Below are 27,979 nucleotides of genomic sequence, written 5' to 3' on the forward strand. Positions count from 1 at the left end.
CTGTGTTTTTGTAAATCCTGGCAGAACTGTAGCCAGGGAACAATATACCACTAATAGTATAAGTCTTTTTGGGTGGCCATGGGCCCCCCAGGAGATTAGGGTCCGGGCTACTGCCCAAAATGGACCTATTATAATCCACTACTGACGAACATTGATAAAACGCTGACATTTACCAGTAAGTACAGACAACGCAGTGGCAGATCAGACCGTGCATGGCTGGGGCGTCTCACAACCTCTGGAAGAACGCAAGGAGTCTGGTGAGGGGTGGATCTATGAATAGTGGCTACAGCCTCTCATCTATGATACAGATCACATGAATAGAGAGTCATCTTTTGTCACAGTACGAACTAAAGAAATCTGTTACTTTGCCACAATAAACGACTGGGAACATTGATTACTATATCTAAAAAGAATCAACTAACATACATCGTTAAATTACAACTACTATGCACAAACCCTCTAAAGATGACATTTAAAGGAGAAGTCCGGCCATTTTTTAAATTCGACAGCGGCAAGGGGGAAATGGATTACACGTGTGAACTTAACTCTCCGCATGCCTGCGGTGAACGACCGGACCGGCCTTTGGACCCCCCGTCGGGCTCTGGGATCTCTGCGGTGTCCATTTCACCCCTATTGAGGAGAATTAGTTCATGGTTGGTGGGTCTTTCTAGTCTTCTTTAGTGTATGGTGGAGAGAGAGAGACAGACAAACAATTAGAGCACCTATGGAAGATTATTATCGGGCCTGGGCCAGGTCAGGAATAACAGCTTTCCTTTATGAGCAACTTTACAAGCTATGCAGTGCTAAACCCAAAGGTGGAGGTAACTGTTACCTGGGTACACCTTCCCTACACCTGGGATTCTTATACAGTCAGGACAATCCACCAAGAAGCGACTGATCCACAGTGGAGCAAATAGCATAAGCTAAAGGACTCCACTCAACCTTGCTCGGCTACTCGGGAAACCTTGAGCGATTAGCTTTGCCTAGCTGTGCAACCCTGGGACTCGTGCTACCAAACCTGACACTCGCTGGACTTGTTTGGCATAGGGCAGTCTATATCTTAACTGTGAGTAAGAGAATCGTCTTCTACACCAAAACACTCTAAAACCATCTGAGCAGAGTACTGTACTATTAGGCAAGGCCTCAAGACAGCCCCTGCACCTGCAGGCTCAAGTAACCCTTGCTTCCTACCTGCAAACCTTTACCTAGTGCTGCCTCAACACTTCAAGCACCTGAACCGAAGTTGTCTGTGTTGTCCGTCAAGGGAAAAGGACACAATCCAATTTTTATCATTACCTTTTGCACTCATTTCATTCTGTCCTCTGCACCTGCACCCACACATTGTGCCACCCTTACAAGTGTGCCCATCCAAAACTCCACCTAACCCACTGCTATTACCATCTAGCAACCCCAGGAGCATTTGCAGCATGATGTTATCTACAGAGCCTGGTACAAGTTGGATTCTGCTAGCCAGGAAGATATTGCAAATGGCCACTGTCTATGCGGTGATATTGCTGAGCTGTCAGATGCAATGAGGGACACTTTTACCAGTTGGAGAAATGGAAAAAGGCAAGCGGCAGTGTTAGAGGGACCTCTCTGTTTAACTGGAGATTTAGGTTACAACTTATTCTGTCAAGTAAAAATGCTGTAATGTTGCAGCATGGACTATCCCATAGCCCTGGGCTGTGCACGCCTTGCAGCTGTACAATCACATGGACTGTAATAGCTGCTCACACGTTACACCACTCCTCCCATGTGTTGTGGAAGAAGTGAAGTGAACAATGTTGTGTTACTGTCAGTATAGGACATCCCCTTTATTAGAAGGGAGGGAGGGTGGAAAACTGCAAGAGACTGGGTAAGAGGAGAAGGAGAGGCACACAGGGAAACAGGCGGCTGCTATCACAGAGTCCATGATGTAAACTGCAGCTTCTCCCATCATTGTACTGCACAGAATGAGGGAGGTGGAGGCCACTGACAGACAAGAACTTCAATAACTTTACTGACTTGTACAATTTCCGTATTCTCAGTGTCTGCTGTAGCCCAAGAAAGTATCGAGAACGGTTTTGGTGAGTAACTCAGTAACTAGGTCATTCTTCCTTGCTTTGTGAGGTACAGTTTTCACCTTAGGGTAAAAAAAAACACATCAAGAAAGTCTCTTTGTATTCCAGCAGCATAAGGGATATATATATTTTATGGCATTTACGTCATTGTTATATTATCGGTCAGTTCTCTTACTATATTCACTGCTTAGACGTATACATTGAAGCTTTAGATGGGTGGAGCAGGCTTCATTAAGGGTTTATATGTAGCAGAACCATCGGCTTCTGAATCCCGCTGTCTGTCCGCCTTGAATCCCGCTGTCTGTCCCGCCTTGAAAACATGGATACAGCCTATGGCCTATGACTGTATATATATTTTCTAGGCAGTCCTCAGGAAGTATCCACCTTTTCCACAGAGCGAGCAGACAGCAGGATTCAGAATTTGAGAGTTTGGCTTCGAAAGAACCCTTAATGAAGCCTGCTTCGCTCATCTATCATTGAAGCCCCTGGGTCCCAATATAATATCTGTGACAGGGCCCCCCAATTCTCACACATTGTATAGAGCACTGACCACTTGATATGGTCCTGTGACCTTTTGAGACCTCTCAGACTCTAAGGACTAGGTATGGCTGCCCCCTGTGCAGGCACCCATAGTTATGCTTCTGCTGCCACTAAGACATGACAGGTGCCTGACTAAGGAGAGGCCTCAAAGACCATGAGGGGGAGTTAGCAAATCTCTTTGTTGCCCATAGCAACCAATCACAGCTTAGCTATCATTCCTCCTATTGCTCTGGTAAAATAAAAGCTAAGCTCTGATTGGTTGGTAGAAACCACTGTGTTGCACTGCCTGTTTGCACAGCCAGAAAGTTCCTGGTCCTGCTACCAAGATTTGCCATATAGCCCTAAAAAGTTTTTTTTAAAAAAAGTTTTGTTATTTTTTTGGCATGTGCAATCCTAATCTACACAGTTCTATTATGTTTATTTGTTTATATTACTAGAGCCGAAGTAATCATGTAGGTTCTGCAATTATGTGTAAGGGACCCGTTATACGGCCAAATGGGAGGACGCACACAACCATTCAATTAATCACATGAAGGATGTATACCTATAGGGGGAGATTTATCAAACATGGTATAAAGTGAAACTGGCTCAGTTGCCCCTAGCAACCAATCAGATTCCACCTTTCATTCCTCACAGACTCTTTGGAAAATGAAAGGTGGAATCTGATTGGTTGCTAGGGGCGACTAAGCCAGCTCTACTTTACATCATGTTTGATAAATCTCCCCCATTGTGTAGATGTGCAGAGATTATACATTATATTATAATGTAATATATATATATATATATATATATATATATATATATACTGTATAATATCTATATATAAATAGCTGGGGTATATATAGCTACAGTACATATACTGTATATATAAATATATGTGTGTGCTGTATATAATATATATACTGTGTATATGTATGTTTGTACTGTATAATATAGATATACACTATACTGTATATATCTCTGTGTGTGTACTATAGCTATATATACACCAGCCAGCCCACTGCTATTGGTTGGGAACCCAGACAACCAGCTGTCAACAATGTGAGGCAAAGAGCCCCAGGAGGAGGAGGAAAGTTTCCTAAATGACCGTATTTGCAAAAATATTTCTGCTGACAGCCCTATAAATGCATTCAGCAAATGTGAGAAGAAGACACCGTAGGAATAAAGTTTATATTAGGTTAAAGGGGCTGTCATATCATAAACATCCTTTTTCATATGGAAGCTGACCAACAAACATCAGATTTAGTGTGCAGCTATATATCTTCTCTGCAGGGGCTCCAACAGTAAAATGTGGTATTACAGGTTTAGATGGATTGCTGTCTATGTAATAGTCTGCTAGAATTAGGCTGCATACACACGTTCTGTGCCCTGTCCGTGGAACACGAACAAAACAGATGGTGAATTCCTGTCCTGGACTGTTTCCCCTTTAATGCCATAATCCCCCCCCGCCACCTACCCTTGCAGGCTTTGACACAGTGTTTGTATATGTGTAGGTATAAAAGTAGGGTAAGGTGTTCATTTTATAAATGTATTTGCATTGGCTCCTGGACAAATAGACCCAGACACAAATATTCCTAATATTATATTACCTCCCCTGTGCTGTGGTCGGCGGTCTGGAAAGGGTATAATTATTTCATTTTACATGCATAGCTTCCAAACCTCACCTACTGAATAATAACAATAATGCATATATCTGTTCTCCTTCTTTCAGCTCTTCATGCATTCTAATCAGAAAGTGGATCTGAAAGTTAATATTATTGGCCCTATGGGGTAAGTTCGAGATGAGATTTACTGAAAACACCACTATACATTTCGTCGCTATGAGTAAAGTAACAAATAACATAATATGGCTATGTTCACACTACGTAAAACTACGGCCGTTGTTGCCGATGGCAACAACGGACGTAGTTTTTGTGCAGTGGAACACAGCCTATTAAGCAATGGGATCTCGTCCGGAGCGTACACACATCGCATACGCTCCGGGCGGGATCTGTGCGGCCCCGCAAATAACTGACAGGTCAGTTTTCTGCAGAAAGACCTGTCAGTTCACACAGTGAAGAGAGCGGCTCCGGCCGCTTGCTTCACTGTGTGCTATGGTAAGCTCTGATGTGGGCGCACGCTGATGCGCCCGCATCAGAGCTCTGCGTCCGGAAAGCTCACCCGGCCGGTCTCATACATTGTGTGAACATAGCCTATGATTGAAAAGTCATTTCTAAGGGTCCGGGACAATACATTAAAGGAGTAGTCTAACAGCAGGAAATGTGAAAAAAAAAAAAAATATGAAGCATCATCTGTAAATCCTGTGCCCCTCAAGCTCCAGAACTTAAGAGGCAGACTAGATCAACAACTGAGTAACTGGTATCTAACCACATCACAGGAGATGCTGGATATAGAATGTGGAAAGCTGAAACAACCTGCTTGGTTGTGGAATAAAAAAAATCCCTAATGTCATCAACTAGGGGAATAACTTGTATTCATATAATGTCAATATAAAGTCAGGGATGGACTTACTGCCATGGCCAGGGTTGCTGGAACTAGTGTTAGGCCTGCTGGTGGGTTCTGATGTTTTGGAGGCTACTTGTCACAGTGGCCAGGAGTGGTAACACCCACCCCCGGACACACAGCAACCGGACCTTGGTTAGCACAGATGTGGGTTGCAGAGTGTAGGTGCAGGTGCTGTGGCAGAGATGACAAAGTCCTAATTTAAACAAAGTCCAAACTTTATGTAGCAAAAAATATCTTTAGTGCAATATCAGTAACAGTGCTCAGGTACCAATAGGAATTAGGGGAGTTGATAGAAGAAGTTACCAGATGAAGGTGTCAGGGACCATATAGGAATGTCCCTTGCCTAATTAGTGAGTACTCTCCCAGCATGCAGTGAAGTGTCTCTATAGCGTCCTGTAGAAATGTGCATACCAGGGGCGGGCTGGGCCGGGGGGCAGGGTGGCATATGCCCCCCGGGCCGGTCCCCCCAACACACCAAGGGCTGCGGCAGCCGGATGTCAGTAAGGCTGCTGTGCAGGGCCGTTTCTACATATCACAGGCAACAGGAACAGCTAAAGCACATTCAGGCCGTATTTGCCTAGGACGGCACCTTCAGGGGAAGGGGAAAAGGTTTTTTTTTCTCCCATGGTCGCCGGTGAGTGGGCGGGGCCATGATCGCGGGGGCGGGGCCACGGTCGCTGCGGGAGAGGGTGCTTACTTGTGTGGTTCTTCCTTCACTCATGGAGCAGGCAGCACAGCTCACAGCTTCCTGCCCACTGCCCTGGAAGAGAGGACAGACCACCCCCTCCTGCCTGGGACTGATGGAGAGGACCCCCATCTACTATGGCCTAGGTAAGGGTCGCGGGTGAAAGTGGGCGGGGCCAAAGTTGCAGGGGCGGAGTTTCGTGGGCGGGGGCCCATCCACTAGGCCTGAACAGTATATGGGTAAGATGTTTATTATGAATTATACAGCATCCCCTCTCCCCTGCACCATGGCCTAGTAAGCAGTATTGTGAGGGAAGAGGGGATCTGTACCCCCTCCCATGTACTGTTCAGGGCCTGGGCCCAAATATGCAGGGGGGTCTATATGGGTGCCAGGCCCTGAACAGTACATGGGTGAGGGGATCCCCTGCCCCCTCTCTGTATACTCTGGTCACCCAGCTTTCCAAGCATCATGTATGTAAGTGTAATTGAGGTCACCCAGCTTTCCAGCATCCTGTAGTCAGTATAATGGAGGTTATCCAGCTTTCCCACCATCTTATGGTGTGTTTACACAGAGAGATTTATCTGACAGCTTTTTGAAGCCAAAGCCAGGAACAGACTATGAACAGGGAACAGGTCATAAAGGAAAGATTGAGATAACTCCTCTTTCCAAATCCATTCCTGTCTTTGGCTTAAAAAAATCTGTCAGATAAATCTCTCTGTGTAAACGCAGCATTAGGGTACAAACCCACACACCATATACGCAGCAAATACGCAGCAGATACGCAAAAGTTTGATGGTGAAGATTTGATGCTGTGTTCAGTTATTTAGATCTAATCTGCTGCGTATTTGTTGCGTATCGCAGCAGTAAATACGCTGTGTATACGGTGTGTGGGTTTATACCCTTATACTCAGTGGTTGGTAGCCTCGGGGAGCTGCACAGTAGATCTATACTTTGCAGCTGAAAACCACATCAGCACAATTGTGCTAATTGGTTCCCTATAAAGGAGCACTCCAGCCCTTACCTATTATTACCCTCCCCACATCAGTGCAGGGATGGTAGATGGCACCCCGGACCTGTACTTCTGTCAGCAGCGATGTTCTGACAGTTCGGATAACTTCTCCAGCCCTTCTGGTCATTTGTAACCAGGGAATTTCTACTGCTCTGTGTGAAGGGGCCAGAAGTCACTTTGTCAATAGAAGTCTATGGGACGGTTCTGTTTCTGTGATGAGCCGTCCCATATACTTAGGGTATGTTTACACCAGGGCTGTGGAGTCAGGCGGAATAGTCACACTGAGACAGGCGGGATTCCACCGCAGAATCCCGCCTGTCTCAGTGTGAAACTGCTTCTCTATGGGAGAGCATGCGCTCTTCCGCTGCCGCCGCTCTCCACTCAAAGAAGTGACATGTCACTTCTTTGAGTGGAGACAGCGGTGGAGCGTGCGCTGTCCCGTATAGAAGCCGGGATCCCTAGTGGTGCCGCAAGAAACTAGCATGTCATTCATTGAATAGCAGCCACAGAAAACCCTGTCAGTTCACACAATGGAGCGTCCGGCTCCGGCCGCATGCTCCATTGTGAGCAGCGGAGAATTCTGATGCAGGCGCGCACGGATGCACCCGCATCTGAATTCAACGGCGCTGAAGATCATCCTGCAGTATCGGCCAGGATGATACTATCTGACACCAGCCGGGTCACGAAATGGCCAGTGTCATACAGTGTTTGAACATAGCCTCATACAGGAAAGTGACACAGGGAGCAATTGGAATTCCCTGTTTACAAATGAGTGGAAGGCCCGAAGACGTTATCTGAACTGTGGGAACATGGCTGCTGGAGGACGTACAGTTCCAAGTTACCATCTACCTTCCCTGCACTGATGTGGGGAGGGTAATAATAGGTAAGGGACAGGGTGGTCCTTGAAGGATGGGCCGCTAGCCGCTACTCATGGGCCAGTGCTGTGGGCTTGCCCCCCAGGCTAAAATTTGCCAGCCAGCCCCTGCTGCATACTCATGTGTATATATATATTTCCCTGCATATATGACTGCCTTCTGCAGTCCCAGGTCTTCTGTCACTGGATGGTGCTAGCTAGTACTACCTACTCAGCCGAGTTTCAGTCAGTAGAGAGCGGCTAACTTGCACTGTGCTCTACTTGGGTACGGCCTTTACAGTCCTCTTCTTTCTTTAGATGATTGACTGCCCTAAAGTAAGAAAAATCCACAACGTAGCCAAGGGGTGAGACTCCCTTGTCTCCGGCTTTCCTGGGGGTTTATCTAGCAACCTATTAAGGTTGAGTAACTAGCTGGTCTTAAACAAGTCTACTCTCCACTAAAACAAAGGAAGTTCTTACTATGGAAGTAAGGGGGTGTGTGCAGCTATGTACATAATATTGTAACATTTTGCAGCCAGCAGGTTAACACATTACTTTCCAACATACTACAATCCCTCCTTTCCTTGAAGAACAGCATCTGAACATGAACTAGGAATCAAACACAATAAACAGCAATAAACAATTAATTGTCAAGGGGAAACCCCTAACACTTTAAACTGTTAACTCCTGTCCATACACATAGGGCCACATGTATCATCCGGCGGACGGATGATTTTTGGCGGAAAGTGCCGATTTGCGTATTATTTTATACGCAAATGGCCGATTTGCGAATAAAATAATCGCAAATCGGCACTTTCCGCCGAGTACGCCAGGGGGCGGAAAGTAGGCGGGAAGTGGGCGGAACGGAGGGCGCGGACTCAGAGTCCGCGCGATTTATCATCCGTTCCGCCCAAATGTACGCCGAAAACCTACTCCAGTCCTCAGCTGGCGTAGGTTTTCGGCGGTGCGCACCGGCGCGCACAGGATTTATGTACAGGCAGTCCGCCTCTACATAAATCCCCGTACCGCCGGAGCTGCGGGGGCATTTTTAAGTCCGGCGTAAAAAACGCCGGACTTAATAAATGCCTCCCATAGTCTTTTAGGTAGGCCGGTGGATTCGTTGCTCGCTTTGCTCTTGGCAAGTCTGAAGTTTCTGAAGTAGATGGCTGTGGGTCGTTGTCTGAATTACTGGAGGTTCCACTACTACTTTCTGCTGATTCATGGTCCTTCAGGCCTTGGCTTTCTGGATCAATAAATTTCTTCACAAAGGATGAATTGCGCACTTTTGTGTTTCCATCTAAATCCTCCAGAACCACCTGAATGCATTTCTTTTCCTTTAACACATAAGGTTCAGGTTCAAAGGATGGGGACAATTTGTTAAACCGTTCATTTTGAAGCAACACCTTATCTCCTTGTTTCAGGCCACTAGTTTGACAATGGCGCATATTGTTCGGCTCGGATCTTCCTTTCCTCATGAATTTCCTGGAAACATTTCCCGACTTATAGGAGAAGAACCCCCAATATCCGGCAATTTTGTCCTGAATTTGCGACCACAAAGAAGTTCAGCAGGACTCACTCATGTTGTTGCATGGGGGGTTTACGATAAGCCAAAAGAAAACGCCACAGTTCCTTTTTTCAATCTCTTCTCTCCAAATGAGCTATACATAGAGCTTTCAATAGGGTTCGGTTCTGGCGTTCCACCTCTCCATTAGCTTGAGGCCAGTATGGAGTTGTACGACGATGTTCAATGGCATTTGTGTTGAGATAATCTTGAAATTCCTGAGACGTGAACTGGGCACCAAAATCACTCACAATCAGTTTAGGCAAACCATGAGAAGCAAAAATGCGCTCCAGACCCTCAATTATTGTTGTTGAAGTTGCTTTAGTAAGAACTACCAGCTCTTGCCACCTTGAATAATAGTCCACAACAACTAAGAGATGGTATCCAGATGGAATGTCCCACAGATCAATAGCCAGCTCTTCCCATGGTCCAGCAGGTAGAACAGTGTGTGTTACTGGTTCTGGCTTAGGTTTGCTATCCACCAGCTGACAGGCTCGACATGAGGAGACCATATGTTCCACATCCTTGTCAATTCCCGGCCACCAAACTTTCTCAGGTAATCGTTGTTTGGTGCGCACCATACCTTGGTGGCCCTCATGGGCTAAGTGCAAGGTTTGTTTCTGTAGTTTTTTAGGCATCAATATACGATTCCCACGTAACACTAGTTGTCCAGCAATGCTCAGTTCATGTTTGATTCTGCGATATCCTGGGTCACAATCCTCCCAGGTTTCTCGTTTTATACAATTTCTCAACTGTGCAATTTCTGGGTCCACTGATGATAACTCTTCAACCTCACGTGGTGTCAATGCTTGGGAATGGCTTTAGCAGCAACAAAGCGAATGTACTCTTCTGCTACATTATGAAATGGTGCTGAAGACTGTGGCAATCTGGACAGTGCATCTGCTGCATTAGTAGGTCCAGGTCTGTATCGCACTTTAAGGCTGGGTTCACACTACGTATATTTCAGTCAGTATTGTGGTCCTCATATTGCAACCAAAACCAGGAGTGGATTAAAAACACATAAAGGCTCTGTTCACACAATGGTGAAATTGAGTGGATGGCCGCCATATAACAGTAAATAACTGCTATTATTTCAATATAACAACCGTTGTTTTAAAATATCAGCAAATATTTGCCATTAAATGGCGGCCATCCACTCAATTTCAACATTGTGTGAACAGAGCCTTTCTGTGCTTTTAATCCACTCCTGGTTTTGGTTGCAATATGAGGACCACAATACTGACTGAAATATATGTAGTGTGAACCCAGCCTAAATCGGTATGGTAGCAGACGAAGAACCCATCTTTCAATTCTGGCTGATGGTTTGGATTGAAGAGAATATATCACTTCCAGTGGTTTGTGATCTGTTACAATTTCAAAATCAAGACCATAGAGATAGGTGTGAAACCTTTCACATCCCCAAACAACAGCCTAGGCTTCTTTCTCAGTCTGAGAATAACGTTTCTCCACGTCAGTGAGGGACCTGCTTGCGTACTGAATAGGTCTATAGTCGCCTGTGCGTTGCTTCTGGACTAAAATGGCCCCTAACCCCACAGGGCTGGCATCAACAATAATTTGAGTTTGTGCATTAGGATTAAAATAGGCTAAGGTTGTGGCACAAGTAAGACGCCTTTTAAGCTCATTAAATGCATCTTGTTCCACACAGATCCACTTCCAGGGGACCGCTTTGCGAGTTAACTTTCTCGGGTTCACTTATAGTTGCCATATCTGGAATAAACTTAGCACAGTAATTCACTAACACAAGAAAGCTTCGTACTTCTGCAGGGTTTTCAGGGTTCCTGGCATCAGACACTGCTTTGATTTTACTGTCTTCTGGACCAATGCCTTTGTCAGACCGCACATGGCCCATGAAAGTCATCTTATTCATTTGAAATTTGCACTTCTTCTCATTTAAAGTCAATCCTTTGTCCTGTAGGCGTTTCAGCACCGCCCGGAGATGTTCGTTGTGCTCCTGTGTGTTTGTTCCCCACACAATTATATCATCAGAAATATTATGTGTGCCTTTGCATCCATGTAGCACTTGCTGGATCACATGTTGATAGGCCTCAGGTGCTGAGGATACCCCAAACATCAGTCTCTTGTATCTGAACAGGCCTTTATGGCTTGAGAATGTTGTAATGACTCTAGATGCCGGAGTCAATTCAATTTGACGATAGCCCCATTTCAAATCCAATTTACTGAAGACACTTGCCCCATTCATCTCATGTAACACATCTTCAATAGTGGGTATTGGTTGTCTTTCTCTAAGCACCGCTTGGTTAGCACACCTCATGTCCACACAAATCCGAATATCAGTCCCCTTTGGCATGACAACTAATGGAGATACCCAAGGGGTGGGTCCTTCCACTGGTTCAATGATATCAAGTTCCAATAGTTCTGTAAGCTTGTGCTCTACAGGTGATCTCAGGCTATAAGGGAATCTTCGTGTTGGCTGTGCAATAGGCTTTACATGTGGGTCAATGTGCAGCTCTAACTGAAAATCCTTTAACTTTCCAAACCCAGAGAAACAATCCTAAAATTCCTCTTTCAGTGAAGAAATAGAAGGGGACAACGTGTTCACATTTGCACTGTCTGCATTAAGTCCAATCCTTAGTACCCCTAGTTCCATAGCAGTTTTTCTGCCTAACAGAGGTGAGCCTGTGCCATCCACAACATAGAATTCCGTCCACAGAGGAGATCTGGTCCCATGTGTTTGAACAGAGGTGCAGAATTTGCCTTTAAGTTGTAATGGCACACTGGAGCCATATGCATAAATCTGTTTATTGTGTTGCACAATTTAAGGTGATTTTCTCTGCTTTTTAGAGTGTTCCAAGAAGCTATGTCCATAACATTGCAAGTAGCGCCAGAGTCAATCAGTACTGTAATCTCTGTATCACCAATCTTGATGGGCAATGTCCCAGCTTGCATTGAACCCAGTGAGAATATGAATTCACAGTCTGAGGCAGTCTTTTTATCTGCAGCCAGTGGCGTAGCCACCGTGGTCGCGGGGGTCGCCGCCGCGACCGGACCCGCCACAAGGGGGGCCCGCGGGGCCCCCCGATCAGTCACTCTTGTGACCGCAAGCATTGTTTTGCTTGCGGTCACAAGAGTCTGGCTCCGACTTTCCCACGGCTGCTGCGCGGCTGCCGGGGGTGTCGCGTCTTACCCCCGGCAGCGCGCGCATCCCAGAACTCCCTGCGCGCCTTGGGCCCTGACTTCCGGTTTCCGGCGCGCAGGGAGTTCTGGGATGCGCGCGCTGCCGGGGATAAGACGCGGTAGCCGCGCAGCAGCCGGGGACAGATCGAAGGAGTGAGGATCAACGTGGGAGCGCGATGTCAGGTGAGTTAAGTTTTGTTTTTTATCAGCCTGTACGGGTGGGGGGAAAGAGGGGGCCATCTATGAGGGTGGGGGGAAAGGAGGGGGGCATCTATGAGGGTGGGGGGAAAGAAGGGGGGCATCTATGAGGGTGGGGGGAAAGGAGGGGGCCATCTATGAGGGTGGGGGGGAAGGGGGGGCATCTATGAGGGTGGGGGGAAAGAGGGGGCCATCTATGAGGGTGGGGGGAAAGGAGGGGGGCATCTATGAGGGTGGGGGGGAAGGGGGGGGCATCTATGAGGGTGGGGGGAAAGGAGGGGGGCATCTATGAGGGTGGGGGGAAGGAGGGGGCCATCTATGAGGGTGGGGGGAAAGGAGGGGGCCATCTATGAGGGTGGGGGGAAAGGAGGGGGGCATCTATGAGGGTGGGGGGAAAGAGGGGGCCATCTATGAGGGTGGGGGGAAAGGAGGGGGGCATCTATGAGGGTGGGGGGGAAGGGGGGGCATCTATGAGGGTGGGGGGGAAGGAGGGGGGCATCTATGAGGGTGGGGGGGAAGGAGGGGGGGCATCAATGAGGGTGGGGGGGAAGGAGGGGGGCATCTATGAGGGTGGGGGGGAAGGAGGGGGGCATCTATGAGGGTGGGGGGAAAGAGGGGGGCCATCTATGAGGGTGGGGGGAAGGAGGGGGCCATCTATGAGGGTGGGGGGAAAGAGGAGCCATCTATGAGGGTGGGGGGAAAGAGGGGCCATCTATGAGGGTGGGGGGGGGAAGGGGACCATCTATAAGGGAGGGGGGGTGAAGGGGACCATTTATAAAGGGGGGGAAAGGGGACCATCTATAAGGGAGGGGGGGGGAAAGGGGACCATCTATAAGGGAGGGGGGGGAAGGGGACCATCTATAAGGGAGGGGGGGGAAGGGGACCATCTATAAGGGAGGGGGGGGGGGGGAAGGGGACCATCTATAAGGGAGGGGGGGGGGGGAAGGGGACCATCTATAAGGGAGGGGGGGAAGGGGACCATCTATAAGGGAGGGTGGGGGGAGAGGGGGCCATCTATAAGGGAGGGTGAGGGGAGAGGGGACCATCCATAAGGGAGGGTGAGGAGAGAGGGGGCCATCTATAAGGGAGGGGGTAGAGGGGGCCATCTATAAGGGAGGGGGTAGAGGGGGCCATCTATAAGGGAGGGGGTAGAGGGGGCCATCTATAAGGGAGGGGGGTAGAGGGGGCCATCTATTTGGGGGGGCAACAGAGGGGGAGAGGGAATACACAGAGGGGGGCATATATTATTAGGAGGTTACATAGAGTCAGGGCTACCCACTAAATGAGGGTGTAAAGGGGACAGTACAGATGTGCAGTGTGTATATAGATGGAGATGGTGTCAGAGTGTGGAGCCTAATATGTCTGTCTGGCAGATTCTGTGGATTCGTGGCTCGGAGAAGTTCTCACAACCGACTAGGACGGATGGAGAAGAAGATGCAAAGGAAAGAACTCCGATCAGAGAAGACGTCTCCTGTGAGTCACCTGATATAACTGCACAGTAATGTATATGGTGTATAGAGCCTGTGTAGAGCTGGGGCCACTTCTATATGACTGGGTGAGGTGATTTAGTATACTGGATTTGGTCAGTAACAATATGGTGGTGATGGTAGTGGTTGTGGTGTGGCGGTAATGTTTCCTCCCTATATACTGGTATTACTGGTAATATTGGTCTCAGTATACAGGATTTGGTCGGTAACAGTATGGCGGTAATAGGTAATATCTGTCTTGGTGTGTGTGTGTGTGTGTATATATATATATATATATATATATATATATATATATACATACAGTGGTACCTTGGTTTAAGAGTAACTTCGTTTAAGAGCGTTTTGGTTTAAGAGCTCACAGTTTTTCAAAATTGTGACTTGGTTTAAGAGCATTGCTTTGGTTTAAGAACTTCCTGTATTGGGTGGGAGCGCGAGTGGAGAAGGGGCATGGCCTGCATAGCGGGGTCTACAGCACTGTACTCTAAACACCTTCCAAATCATAGCAGATCCCCTTCAGGGTGGGGCTTACATCAGGGGACAGGACTGTGTGGGGGGGGGGTAATCTCTCCATAGCTGTAACCCCTCTCTCCCCGGACAGAGAGTGCTGCATGTATGTGCCCACATCTGCCCTGCTCATTCCTTCATGCTCCCTGCAGTCTCTGTCAGCCCTTGTGTTTCCCATCCTCTCCATTACTGTACAGTACAGAATAATAAATATATTTGGGGTGTGGAACCAATTGTCTGCATTTACATGATTTCTTATAGGAAAATTTGCTTTGGTTTAAGAGTGGATTTGGATTACAAGCACGGTCCTGGAACGAATTATGCTCATAATCCAAGGCACCACTGTGTAAATATATATATATATATATATATATATATATATATATATATATATATATATAATATATATATATACACACACACACACACAACAATAGCATCACTTGGTCGTGAAAGGAGGGGGGGGCCCAAGTTGGCCTCTCGCACCAGGGCCCAGGAGACATTAGCTACGCCCCTGTCTGCAGCTATAACATTTACTTTTGCAGTCAATCCCTTGGTTTTATTTTCTGTGGTTGCGCTTCTACACACAGCTGCAAAATGCCCCATCTTTCCACAAGCATAGCATGTCTTATTCTGTACCACAGTGCACTCCTGGCTTGTGTGACCCTCTCTGCCACATTTACTGCAGCTTACACATACAGTTCTCTCTTTTCTACTCCTGGTGTTCCTATTATCATAGGCAGATTTGGAGATTGCATTGACTGAAACTGCAGTCTCTTTCTTTTCAATGTGTAGAGCCTGGATCTCAGACAGTTCAATGGCTCTTGCAATCTCCTGCAGTTTGGCCAGTGTCAGGCCGGGTTCTCTCAGTAATCTCCTCCTGAGCTGCATGGAGGTGCATTTCTCAATAACCTGATCTCTCATTATTTCCTCTGTTACACTTCCCAAATCACAAGACTTTGCCAGATATTTCAGTCTATTCACATACCTGTCAATGGTTTCTCCCACTTCTTGCACAGCCTGTCTAAACCTATATCTTTCATATGAAATATTTTTCTTTGGCCCAAAGTACTCAATCAGTCTGTTCATGGCTGTCTCATAGTCTGTATCTTCCCCTGTATCTCCCAGGGTTTCAAAGATGTCCTGGACTTCTGGCCCAGCTAAGTGCAGCAGCATACCTCCCAACCGTCCCGGATTCCGCGGGACAGTCCTGTTTTCGGGGTGCTGTCCCGCGATCCTGGAACGGCACGCTATGTGTCCCGCATTATACGTGGCCCCACCGAAAAAAAACAATAAACCAGTAACTCACCTGTCCGCCGGCCCCAGCAGCTCCTCTCCCGGCAGAGCGCGCACTCCCGTCATCCTCCGGGGCGGGCAGCGGGGTATACAGACACTGACTGTGCCAGAAGTGACCTGCAGCCTCCATCATGAACCACTTCAAGCACAGTCAGTGTCTGTATACCCCGCTGCCCGCCCCAGAGGATGACGGGAGTGCGTGCTCTGCCGGGAGAGGACCTGCTGGGACCGGCGGACAGGTGAGTTACTGGTTTATTGTTTTTCTGGTCGGGCCACACAAAGGGGAGGATTGGCTACTATGTGGGGCGCTATATGGGGCATTGGATACTATGTGGGGCACTATGTGTGGGGATTGGATACTATGTGGGGCACTATATTGGGAATGGCTACTACGTGGGGCACTATATGGGGGCATTGGCCACTATGTGGGCACAATATGGGGGATTGGCTACTATGTGGGGCACTATATGGAGGGATTGGCTACTATGTGGGGCACTATATGGGGGCATTGGCTACTATGTGGGGCATATATGGGGGCATTGGCTACTATGTGGGCACTATATGGGGGCATTGGCTACTATGTGGGGCACTATATGGGGGATTGGCTACTATGTGGGGCACTATATGGGGGGCATTGGCTACTATGTGGGGCATATATGGGGGCATTGGCTACTATGTGGGCACTATATGGGGGATTGGCTACTATGTGGGGCACTATATGGGGGCATTGGATACTATGGGGCATTATATGGGGGCATTGGGTACTATGTGGGGCACTATATGGGATTGGCTACTATGTGGGGCACTATATGGGGGCATTGGCTACTATGTGGGGGACTATATGGGGGCATTGGCTACTATGTGGGGCATATATGGGGGCATTGGCTACTATGTGGGCACTATATGGGGCATTGGCTACTATGTGGGGCACTCTATGGGGATTGGATACTATGTGGGGCACTATATGGAGGGATTGGCTACTATTTGGGGCACTATATGGGGGTTGGCTATTATGTGGGTCACTATATGGGGGGATTGGCTACTATGTGGGGCACTATATGGGGATTGGCTACTATGTGGGGCACTATATGGGGGGATTGGCTACTATGTGGGGCACTATATGGGGGCATTGGCTACTATGTGGGGCATATATGGGGGCATTGGCTACTATGTGGGCACTATATGGGGGCATTGGCTACTATGTGGGGCACTATATGGGGGATTGGCTACTATGTGGGGCACTATATGGGGGGCATTGGCTACTATGTGGGGCATATATGGGGGCATTGGCTACTATGTGGGCACTATATGGGGGATTGGCTACTATGTGGGGCACTATATGGGGGCATTGGATACTATGGGGCATTATATGGGGGCATTGGGTACTATGTGGGGCACTATATGGGATTGGCTACTATGTGGGGCACTATATGGGGGCATTGGCTACTATGTGGGGGACTATATGGGGGCATTGGCTACTATGTGGGGCATATATGGGGGCATTGGCTACTATGTGGGCACTATATGGGGCATTGGCTACTATGTGGGGCACTCTATGGGGGATTGGATACTATGTGGGGCACTATATGGAGGGATTGGCTACTATTTGGGGCACTATATGGGGGTTGGCTATTATGTGGGTCACTATATGGGGGGATTGGCTACTATGTGGGGCACTATATGGGGATTGGCTACTATGTGGGGCACTATATGGGGGGATTGGCTACTATGTGGGGCACTATATGGGGGCATTGGCTACTATGTGGGGCACTATATGGGGGCATTGGCTACTATGTGGGGCACTATATGGGGGCATTGGCTACTATGTGGGGCACTATATGGGGTGGATTGGCTACTATGTGGGGCACTATATGGAGGCATTGGCTACTATGTGGGGCACAATATGGAGGCATTGGCTACTATGTGGGGCACTATATGGGGCATTGGCTACTATGTGGGGCACTATATAGGGCATTGGATACTATGTGGGGCACTATATGGGGGCATTGGATACTATGTGGGGCACTATGTGGGGGATTGGATACTATGTGGGGCACTATATGGGGGATTGGATACTATGTGGGGCACTATATGGGGGCATTGGCTACTATGTGGGGCGCTATATGGGGGATTGGATACTATATAGGGCATTTTTGGGGGGATTGGAAACTGTATAGGGCACTATTCCGTCAGCAGCATGTGGTGACTGTAGGGGAGTGGCTATAGAAGGTAGCTATGGGGGCGTGGCTATGGGTACCGCGGCGCACATGTCCCTCTTTGCTCTTTGCAAAAGTTGGGAGGTATGCAGCAGCATTGCTCTCTTCTGAGCAGGTGCAGTCACTCCTGTAGCTGTAACATAGAACTGAAATCCCTTTTTCCATTTGTCCCAACACTGTGACAGACTAGTGTGATCTCCAGACACATCAAAAGGTCCAATAGCTGGTAAATCCAGGAATCTCGCCATCCTCGTCGCCAAAATGAAGTGTATGAACAGAGACCAGGCTTTTGGGCTGCTTACTTTATTCCATGCAGGTTAGGGCCCTATTCCACCGGACGATTATCGTTCAGATTATCGTTAACGATAAACGATCTCAAACGACCGCTTAGCGAGTTTTTTAAAATCGTTTTCACATTTCAATGAAGCGATGGTCGTTAAATCAAGTCGTTCTTGCGGTCGTTCCAGCTCGTTGATCGCTCGCTTCTCAGTGATTCAACTGAACGAAAAGCATCAGATTATCGTTCAAGTAGGTGGGTTTTTTTTTTTTGTTCATGCCCATAAGGGTGTATTAAGTACGCAAATCTCTTGCCTGAATATTGGGTTTTTGTATTCCATACCTAAACTACACCTGAACTGGAGATGATAGGTGGGTGGCCCAGTAAAATAGCAGTAATGGCATAGTATTTAGTACTTCATATTTATGGCATAGTACTTCATAGTAATGGCATAGTACTGGCATAGTAAAGGCAGCCAAGCGAGGAAAATACTAAAAGCTTTCGCCCTATAACCTTCATATGCTTTAACTTTTCCTCCTCTAATAAAATCGCACAACGCTCGCAGACACATGCCGCTGCCTTTGTTGCTGCCACGTGGCGCTGGCTTGGGCGGCCTAAACTTCCAGTCGACCAAAGGCCCTTTCCACGCTACGTAATTTCGCCAGCCAAGCGAGGGAAATAATAAAAGCTTTCGCCCTATAACCTTCATATGCTTTAACTTTTCCTCCTCTAATAAAATCGCACAACGCTCGCAGACACATGCCGCTGCCTTTGTTGCTGCCACGTGGCGCTGGCTTGGGCGGCCTAAACTTCCAGTCGACCAAAGGCCCTTTCCACGCTACGTAATTTCGCCAGCCAAGCGAGGGAAATAATAAAAGCTTTCGCCCTATAACCTTCATATGCTTTAACTTTTCCTCCTCTAATAAAATCGCACAACGCTCGCAGACACATGCCGCTGCCTTTGTTGCTGCCACGTGGCGCTGGCTTGGGCGGCTAAACTTCCGGTCGACCAAAGGCCCTTTCCACGCTACGTAATTTCGCCAGCCAAGCGAGGAAAATACTAAAAGCTTTCGCCCTATAACCTTCATATGCTTTAACTTTTCCTCCTCTAATAAAATCGCACAACGCTCGCAGACACATGCCGCTGCCTTTGTTGCTGCCACGTGGCGCTGGCTTGGGCGGCTAAACTTCCGGTCGACCAAAGGCTAAGGGGACCCACCCCGAATGATTTTATTTTAAAATCGTTCGCGTCAAGCTAAGCGAAGATTTTGCGTACGAAAGACAGGTACTTTTCGACATCTTTCACCGACCGGAAATAAAGGCTGCCGCAGCCAGCGCCACGTGGCAGCTATCGTTTTTGCGTGTTTTACAAGGCATGCCTGCGCGTACAGAACAGGCTAATAATAAAACTGTTCGACTGTGGCGGATGCACAGTGTGTTTTGTAAACATTTTACATTTATGGTCTATATTTTGACAATCCACTACCGATTAAAAAAAAAAAACGCACATGTAGAAACAAAGGAGGATGGTCCCTGTCAATCAATGTGTTTAGCCAATAGAATTTTGCACTTGAGCACACCCACTAACGACCAATGAACGATCAAACGATTTATTATTTCACGGCTAAATTTGCGAACGATTTACGAACGAGCAACGATAAAAATAGGTCCAGGTCTATTCAAACGATGAACGATTTCTCGTTCGGTCGTTAATCGTTAACTGCTATTCAACCGAACGATGATCGTTTAGATTCAAACGATTTAACGATTATCTGAACGATAATCGTCCGGTGGAATAGGGCCCTTAGACTCAGACTGCCAACCTCACCCAGCAACCAGACAGATGTACATAATATTGTAACATTTTGCAGCCAGCAAGTTAACCCATTACTTTCCAACATACTACACCTAGGTGTAAGAGAGAAGAAAAAACACATAGTGGAACACTACACTTACTACTCCTTGTTCACAAATACTGTGTTTCTCCAAAATTAAGCCCTACTCCCAAAATAAGCCCTAAATAAAATCAGCCAACCAGATCCTTGACACTGGTGCTGAGCATCAACCGATCAGAGGCAGACTTGCCAAGCTCCTCCCCCACCTGCTCAACACAAGCTGCAGGGAGGCAGAAGGGATAAGAGAGGGAATGCAGAGGGGGAGGCATACAGTATGGGGGCAGAACTACAAAGTGGGATGTATACAGTATGGGTATGGGGGAAAGACTACAGGGGGGAGGTATACAGTATGGGGGGAACAACTACAGAGAGGGATGTATACAGTATGGGGAAAGAACTACAGAGGGGGATGTATACAGTATTGGTATGGGGAAGTATACAGTATTGGTATGGGGAAAAGACTACAGGGGGTAGGTATACAGTATGAAGACTTAACTACAGGAGAACTTACAGTATAGGAGCCTAGCAACAGTGGGACATACAGTATGTAGGCTATCATACAGAGTAGAGCTACAGTGTAGGGGCATACTACCTACCACAAAAATAAGACCTAGCCATTTTTTTTTATGAAAAATAATGTAAGACCTTGCCTTATTTTCTGTATTTAACAAGCCTAACACCTTCTAAGGACTTATTGGTTGCCATGATAAATTTACTGTTATATCCCGCCATATGCAACAACGGCCATGATTACTACAGTACTGACGTAGTGCTGCATCTTGACTTGTCATTGAATAACGGCCATAGAAAACCCTGTCAGTGCACACAATGGAGCAAGCGGCTCTGGCCACATGCTCCATTGTGAGCAGCAGGGAATTCGGATGCGGGCGCCTACATTTGAAATCAGCGGCAGTGAAGATCATCCTGCAGTACCGGCAGGGATGATCTTCTCTGACACCGGCCGTTCCGTAACACGGCCGGATCACGGAGCGGCCGGTGTCTTAGTCCTATTATAATGATGTGAACAGCTTTGATGCCAACATGCCACAGTAAAAAAAAAAATAAAAAAAGCCCTGTATAAAATGACAATCTTGTCTTTACAGAACCGGAAAGACTTCCCTTCTAAATCAATATGTACATAAATGGTTCAGAAGTGACTACAGGAACACATTGGGGGCGCACATACTAAGCAAAACCATCCAGCTGGAAAGTAAGACCCTAAAGATGCAGGTTAGTGGGGCAAAAACATAACATGTTTTATCAAGTTAAATACTGTTTTGATTAACAAAAAACACTTTAGGATTCACATCACATTGAGACAATGAGGCAGACAGAATTCTGAGCAGAGTCCGTGGCGGGGTTTCTGGTCTTGAATTTTACTCTGTGCGAATGGGCCCTTACTGTGTGTGAACATAGCCTTAACCCCTCAACACAACATGATGTCTATGTACATCATGCTGCCATTAAGAGGGTACGGAGAGGGATCACGACCTGCGCCCCCTCTGTACTGTGTTGCTACCAGCAGTCAGGGACCGTGGCTTTTACCCACCGGTCGTTTGTGCCGGTTAATTTAAAGGGGTACTCCGGTGCTGATAAAAAAAAAAAAAAAAAACAATGAATCATTTAAACATAGTTTTTACACTTACCATCCCTCCTAAGTCTTTCTCAATTTGAATTTCCCGCTGTTTGCAGGTCCCTGAAGCTTCAGTTAGTGGCTTCATTTTTTCTTTACTTCCTAGTTTTTGCTTTCTTATGATGCACTTTGTCTCCTGTGATGTCTAACTGACTCTGTAAAACTGTTAGATAGCTTACAGCTTGTTCAGCCAATCAGAGATGAGCAACCTGTGTCACCTGACAAAGGGAGGCTGGCTTAACAGGGCTTAGACTCGCCTCCCTCTTGATGATATCACTGTCACAAAATGGCTGCCACAGAGCAGCCTGGGGTCAACAGTCATTAGGTAAGAAGTAGTTTACTTCACTTCTTGGTGGGGGATTAAGGGGGGAAAAAGATAGGGGGGGGGCAATACGGAGATTGCCAGGGGGTACTGGGTACTTTTCCCCTATCCTGTGGATAGGAAAAAGTTATTTTTTTCCTGGAATACCTCTTTAACCATTTAAATGCGACTATCAAAACTGACAGTATCATTTAAATGGCTTCCAGAAGTCTTCAGTTGTGTTCCGGTGGAGGAATCGGCTTGCTGCGGTGCGATCCGTCATACTTACGCCTCGGGTCCTTTTTTTTTTCAATTTCACTGCACAAATTTTTTTTTTTCCGTTTTCACAGCATTTTTTAGGGAACAATTAAGTCTGTCATTGCAAAGTACGATTAATGTTGCAAAAAATAAGGGATCATGTGGGTCTCTAGGTGAAAAAATGCCAGCGCTATTACATCGAGCGATAATTCGCCCGATCGCACGATTTGAGAAGTTGTTAAAAGATCAAAGATCTTAAAAGATCGCTCGTTGCTTGATCGTTCGCTGCGTTTACACGTACGATTATAATTCAAATTCAACCGTTATCGTGCAAATTCGAACGATAAATCGTTCCGTGTAAAACCACCATTACTTAAAAAGAAGGGGAAAAAAAGTGCAAAAAGTGAAAATTGGCCTGGTCACTAAGGGGTTAATGCGAATTAGAAGTTCCATATGGAATTAACAAAAAAAAATAGATGATAACCGTGCGCATCAGAAGTGCTAATGCTTATACAGGGTTAAAAAGCAGTGTGAACCAAGCTTTAGCTATACAATACTTGGGAATTAGGGTGACAGACTGACTTCTAACCCCCCTCAACATTTTCCACAGATTACTCATTTTATCCGTTCAAGGTTTTGTAGCCAAGAACTTAGTCTGGAAATCTGTGAAATCTAAGTATAACAATATATTTTCTTGTTCAATAGATCTGGGACACAGGGGGTCAGGAACGGTTCCGCTCCCTGGTATCCTCCTTCTATAAGGGCTCTGACGGCTGCCTTCTGGTCTTCGATGTCACCGATATGGAATCTTTTTTAGGTCTTGAGACCTGGAGGACAGACTTTATGGATAAAATACAGTCACCAGCGACCAATTTCCCGATAATCATTCTAGGAAACAAGATTGACCTGGAGGATCGGCAGGTAAGGACATGATCTGAGTTATTGCATTGTCAGCAATAGTTGTTACGCACTTGTGTTCATTTAAAGGGGCAATCTGGAAGGAAGAAGAGTAACTTGTCCTCTCTCCCAGCACTACACTGCTTTTCCAGTCTCGTCTGGAAATATACATATATTAGGACTTGGTGTAATTGTAATGACCTGCAAAATAACCCCTACATCTCATCTATACTGCATGGCAAGTGCCTTAAATAATAAATATAAAACAATGACAGAATTACTACTTTGTTTGATCTTGACTCCTCAAAAAGTTATAAAACCCGATCAAAATGTTGAATGTACCTGTATGTGACGGTCTTCATGTCCTGCATGCAGCTGCTTTGCAATGGGCAGTGATGGTAGGAGACAACGGCGGCGGGCTAAAAAGAATCACAGCTTGTGTTCTGTGCGACGGGCATGCTTTCAAACAAGAAAATTGTTAGTTCTTACTTTCGGGGGAGGCCTTAAATTTAGCAATTCAGCAAAACCTCTACTAGGTCTTATTTTCAGGGGATGTCTTATAAATGGATAGAAATAGTTCTAGAAGAGAAGAGGATTTAATGGAGTCTGAGCCTTAAGAGAAAAAGGATACATCAATTATAGTTATAAACAGCTGTACAGGAATAGGAGATGCATATACATACCATGGCAATTTTGTCATCCAGGGTTCTGGGAAAGATAGATGAAGACCCTATAGAGTATAGGACACCAGATATGTTCGCATATGTAATGGGGGTAGTTACGAAAGGAAACAACACTAGACTGCTAGTGTCCACACCAATCTCATAGAATTATAATGGAGTTTATCAGGTTCCACCGAGGTCTCTGTCAATGGGAAAACTAGCGCTGCACGCAGGAATCATTTTCCTGTAAAGAATTTTCTTGCAATGGATTCTCTGAAGTAAATGAGAACAGACCCCAGTGACCTATATTTAAAGACCCCCAGTGACCTATATTTACAGCCCCCCTGTGACCTATATTTACAGCCCCCCTGTGACCTATATTTACAGACCCCCCAGTGACCTATATTTACAGACCCCCGGAGACCTATATTTACAGCACACCCAGTGACCTATATTTACAGACCCCCCGGTGACCTATATTTACACACACCCCGGTGACCTATATTTACAGACCCCCCAGTGACCTATATTTACAGACCCCCAGTGACCTATATTTACAGACCCCCAGTGACCTATATCTACACACCCCCAGTGACCTATATCTACAGACCTCCAGTGACCTATATCTACAGACCCCCAGTGACCTATATCTACAGACCCCCAGTGACCTATATCTACAGACCCCCAGTGACCTATATTTACACACCCCCGGTGACCTATATTTACAGCCCCCCTGTGACCTATATTTACAGCCCCCCTGTGACCTATATTTACAGACCCCCCAGTGACCTATATTTACAGACCCCCCAGTGACCTATATTTACAGACCCCCAGTGACCTATATTTACAGCACACCCAGTGACCTATATTTACAGACCCCCCCGGTGACCTATATTTACAGACCACCGGTGACCTATATTTACACACACCCCAGTGACCTATATTTACAGACCCCCCAGTGACCTATATTTACAGACCCCCAGTGACCTATATTTACAGACCCCCAGTGACCTATATCTACAGACCCCCAGTGACCTATATTTACACACACCCCGGTGACCTATATTTACAGACCCCCCAGTGACCTATATTTACAGACCCCCAGTGACCTATATCTACAGACCTCCAGTGACCTATATCTACAGACCCCCAGTGACCTATATCTACAGACCTCCAGTGACCTATATCTACAGACCCCCAGTGACCTATATCTACAGACCCCCAGTGACCTATATCTACAGACCCCCAGTGACCTATATTTACACCCCCCCCCCCCCCCCCGGTGACCTATATTTACAGACCCCAGTGACCTATATTTACAGACCCCCAGTGACCTTTATTTAAAGCTCATTTTTTTAATTTATTGGAAAACACTGTAGGTCTCTCAGGAATTTGCAGTTTCCTGGTGTCAAGAAAGAAAGATCCCTTACTTTGAAGTTAGCGCCAAAGACAACATCAATGTGGACCTGGCCTTCGAGACACTTGCAAAGGAAGCGCTAGTACACGTGAGTATAACATTACTTTTCTTGTCTTTTTGTCATTTTCCAGCAATAAAGGAGACCATGTTATAGTAGTGTTGTGTAAGAAACATTTAATAATTTCTGTATATATATATATATATATATATATATATACATACAGTCCTACAAATCAGCATGTGTCTCTCATAGAAGCAATGTGGAAAAAGCCAAGCAGAAATGTCCAATATAAATAAGTAAATCCATCACATCAGAACATATAGTGCACAAAGAGCGTGTTTATATCATGTTGCTCAATGACAGTGCCACAAGAATACCCCCATTAAAGCTCAATAACAGTGCCACAAGAAAATCCCCAATAAAGGGTGCCTATCGTTTGTAAAAACATGTGACATCTCATAGCAACATGTAAGAAGTGTGTATCAGTGGGGGTCCATATCATCTACTCTATAACTGCTAATAGAACCAGTCTACGAAATTAAAATGGAGGCTTTGGAACTTCCGGACGGAAGTTGCATAGGCTCCCATTATAAGTCCGTAGACTGCATATAACCTGCAACTCTTTTCATTCGTATGGAGCAACTGGAAAAAGCCAAGTTTTTGCTCTAACCGGCGCCTCCATAGAGAGTGATTGGAGCTACTGGAGAGAGCAGAGTATAGCACTAGGCTCTTTCCAAGGCCTCCATAGGAATGAACTGAGCGGTGGGTCATGTACCGTACTTGCGACTCTTTTTAAAACAAAGTAGCTGCAGGCCGAGACTGAGATCACCGTACACTTTTAGGCTATGTCCACTCAACGCCTTTTTTTTGGCCATATTTCAGCTGTCTTTTTTGGACAGACCTCATTTTGAAGCGGAAATAAGACTATATTATTCATACTGGTAAACGGGGACACTGCACCTTGACCACCCTCCAATCACAGATTCTGACAAGTCATTATGAAATGATAGACGTGTCAGCATCTTTTTTTATACTTTATATAACCTTTAAACATTAATATGATATATGTGTATATGATATATCAGACCTAGCTGAGTTCAGTTATTAAAAAATACATTTTATATTGAGCTGGAGAGAATTGTTTCTATTTTCTGAAAAAAATGTTATATTTACTTCAATCATTGTATATCTTATACAAATCTGTATATTCTTTCACAGTACCGTGAGTGCAGAGAATGTCATCTTACTGAATCCATCAAGTTAACTCCTCTAGAAGACTGTCATGGGAGCGCCTGCTGTTGACGGGATTGTACAGACATGTTACAGTACTAGAATTAGCTTTATTTTCTACTTGAATGTTTGGACGGATAATGAAAGACATCAAGTCAAATGGGAAAATGTATATGTGAATAAATAACTTGGTGCCTCGGTAATTTAGGTAGACTCCTATGGAGCACTAGGACATTTTTAAATTTTGCTTACTTAAAGGGGTATTCCACCCAAAAACTTTTCTATTATTAAAAAAAAAAGTTTATTATATAAAACTTTTCTATTAAATAGCCCACCCATAGGTCAACATGTTGCTCAAAGCAAGTGATTATGTGTTTCGAGCTGTTTTCTGGCTATTTTCCCTAACTCGCTCCCCCTCTGGACACAAAAAAGGAGCTAAGGAGTCCTCTCTGTCCTGCTTTTGGCCCCCACCTTTTAGGACAGAGAACACCCATCCTTCCTCCCTTCAATGGGCCAGATTAGTGATTATAACCCTGCCCATTGAAGAGAAGGAGGACACGTTACCAACTGACATACGGGTTGCCCTTGGCATCTTCCTGTATGAGGGGTTACACGTGTTATATTATGGGCAGACAATAGCATATAAACTAGCACGCAGAACTCTGCTCTAAACAATTATATGTATTACATTTTAAATAATGGCAGGATCCTCCCTATACACAACTAGCAAGAGACCTATCATTCGAGCTGAGACAGACAGGGGTAGCCCGCCCCCAGACACTACTCCCAGTGCCATGGATCAGCTTCATGTACATTTTTTCTCTGAAACGAAGGATGTCTGAATTTGATGTTGCCCATGGTTCGGAGTGGTATACATCTACTAAGAGACTAAATTTTCCAATAATGTAACTACAAGTGTTCTGCTACTTCATGTTTTCTGTCTGTGTCTTCACTGTGGTTATACTGTTTATAACAATTGTTGGTGACTACTCTGAATGTGGGCATATATTATCTGTGTTGTCAGCGGTTCAAAAACCTAGGATGCAATGAAGAAAAGCCAGATTCAGCTGAAATCAGAGGACCGCATTAGACAGAGGAAAGAGGAACACTCCTGACATTTAGAGTCTTGCAATTTGGGGCACTACATCAATGTCTGTAATGCTCTTTAGACGAAGGAGCTTAATGGTGCGTTCACACCTACAGGATCTACAGCTGATTTTCTGCAGCAGATTTCATTTAAATAACTCAACACAGCATCAAATCTGCTGCAGATCCTGTAGGTGTGAACGCACCCTAAGGCTGCGTTCACACTACGTATATTTCAGTCAGTATATTTCA

General features: G+C 46.0%; 1 protein-coding gene across 1 annotated transcript; it reads left to right on the forward strand.

The window, feature by feature from the left end:
* Positions 1–1,835: 1,835 nt before the first annotated feature.
* Positions 1,836–27,979, forward strand: LOC138767194 (ras-related protein Rab-7b-like). The gene is made up of 6 exons (XM_069944532.1): positions 1,836–2,066; positions 4,312–4,370; positions 21,346–21,472; positions 23,140–23,355; positions 25,373–25,498; positions 26,630–27,979. Exons 2-6 carry the CDS (start codon positions 4,318–4,320, stop codon positions 26,711–26,713), a joined length of 606 nt encoding a protein of 201 aa, XP_069800633.1. The 5' UTR covers positions 1,836–2,066; positions 4,312–4,317; the 3' UTR covers positions 26,714–27,979.

The sequence above is a fragment of the Dendropsophus ebraccatus genome, chromosome 11 (assembly GCF_027789765.1).
Source record: "Dendropsophus ebraccatus isolate aDenEbr1 chromosome 11, aDenEbr1.pat, whole genome shotgun sequence".
Taxonomy (NCBI): domain Eukaryota; kingdom Metazoa; phylum Chordata; class Amphibia; order Anura; family Hylidae; genus Dendropsophus; species Dendropsophus ebraccatus.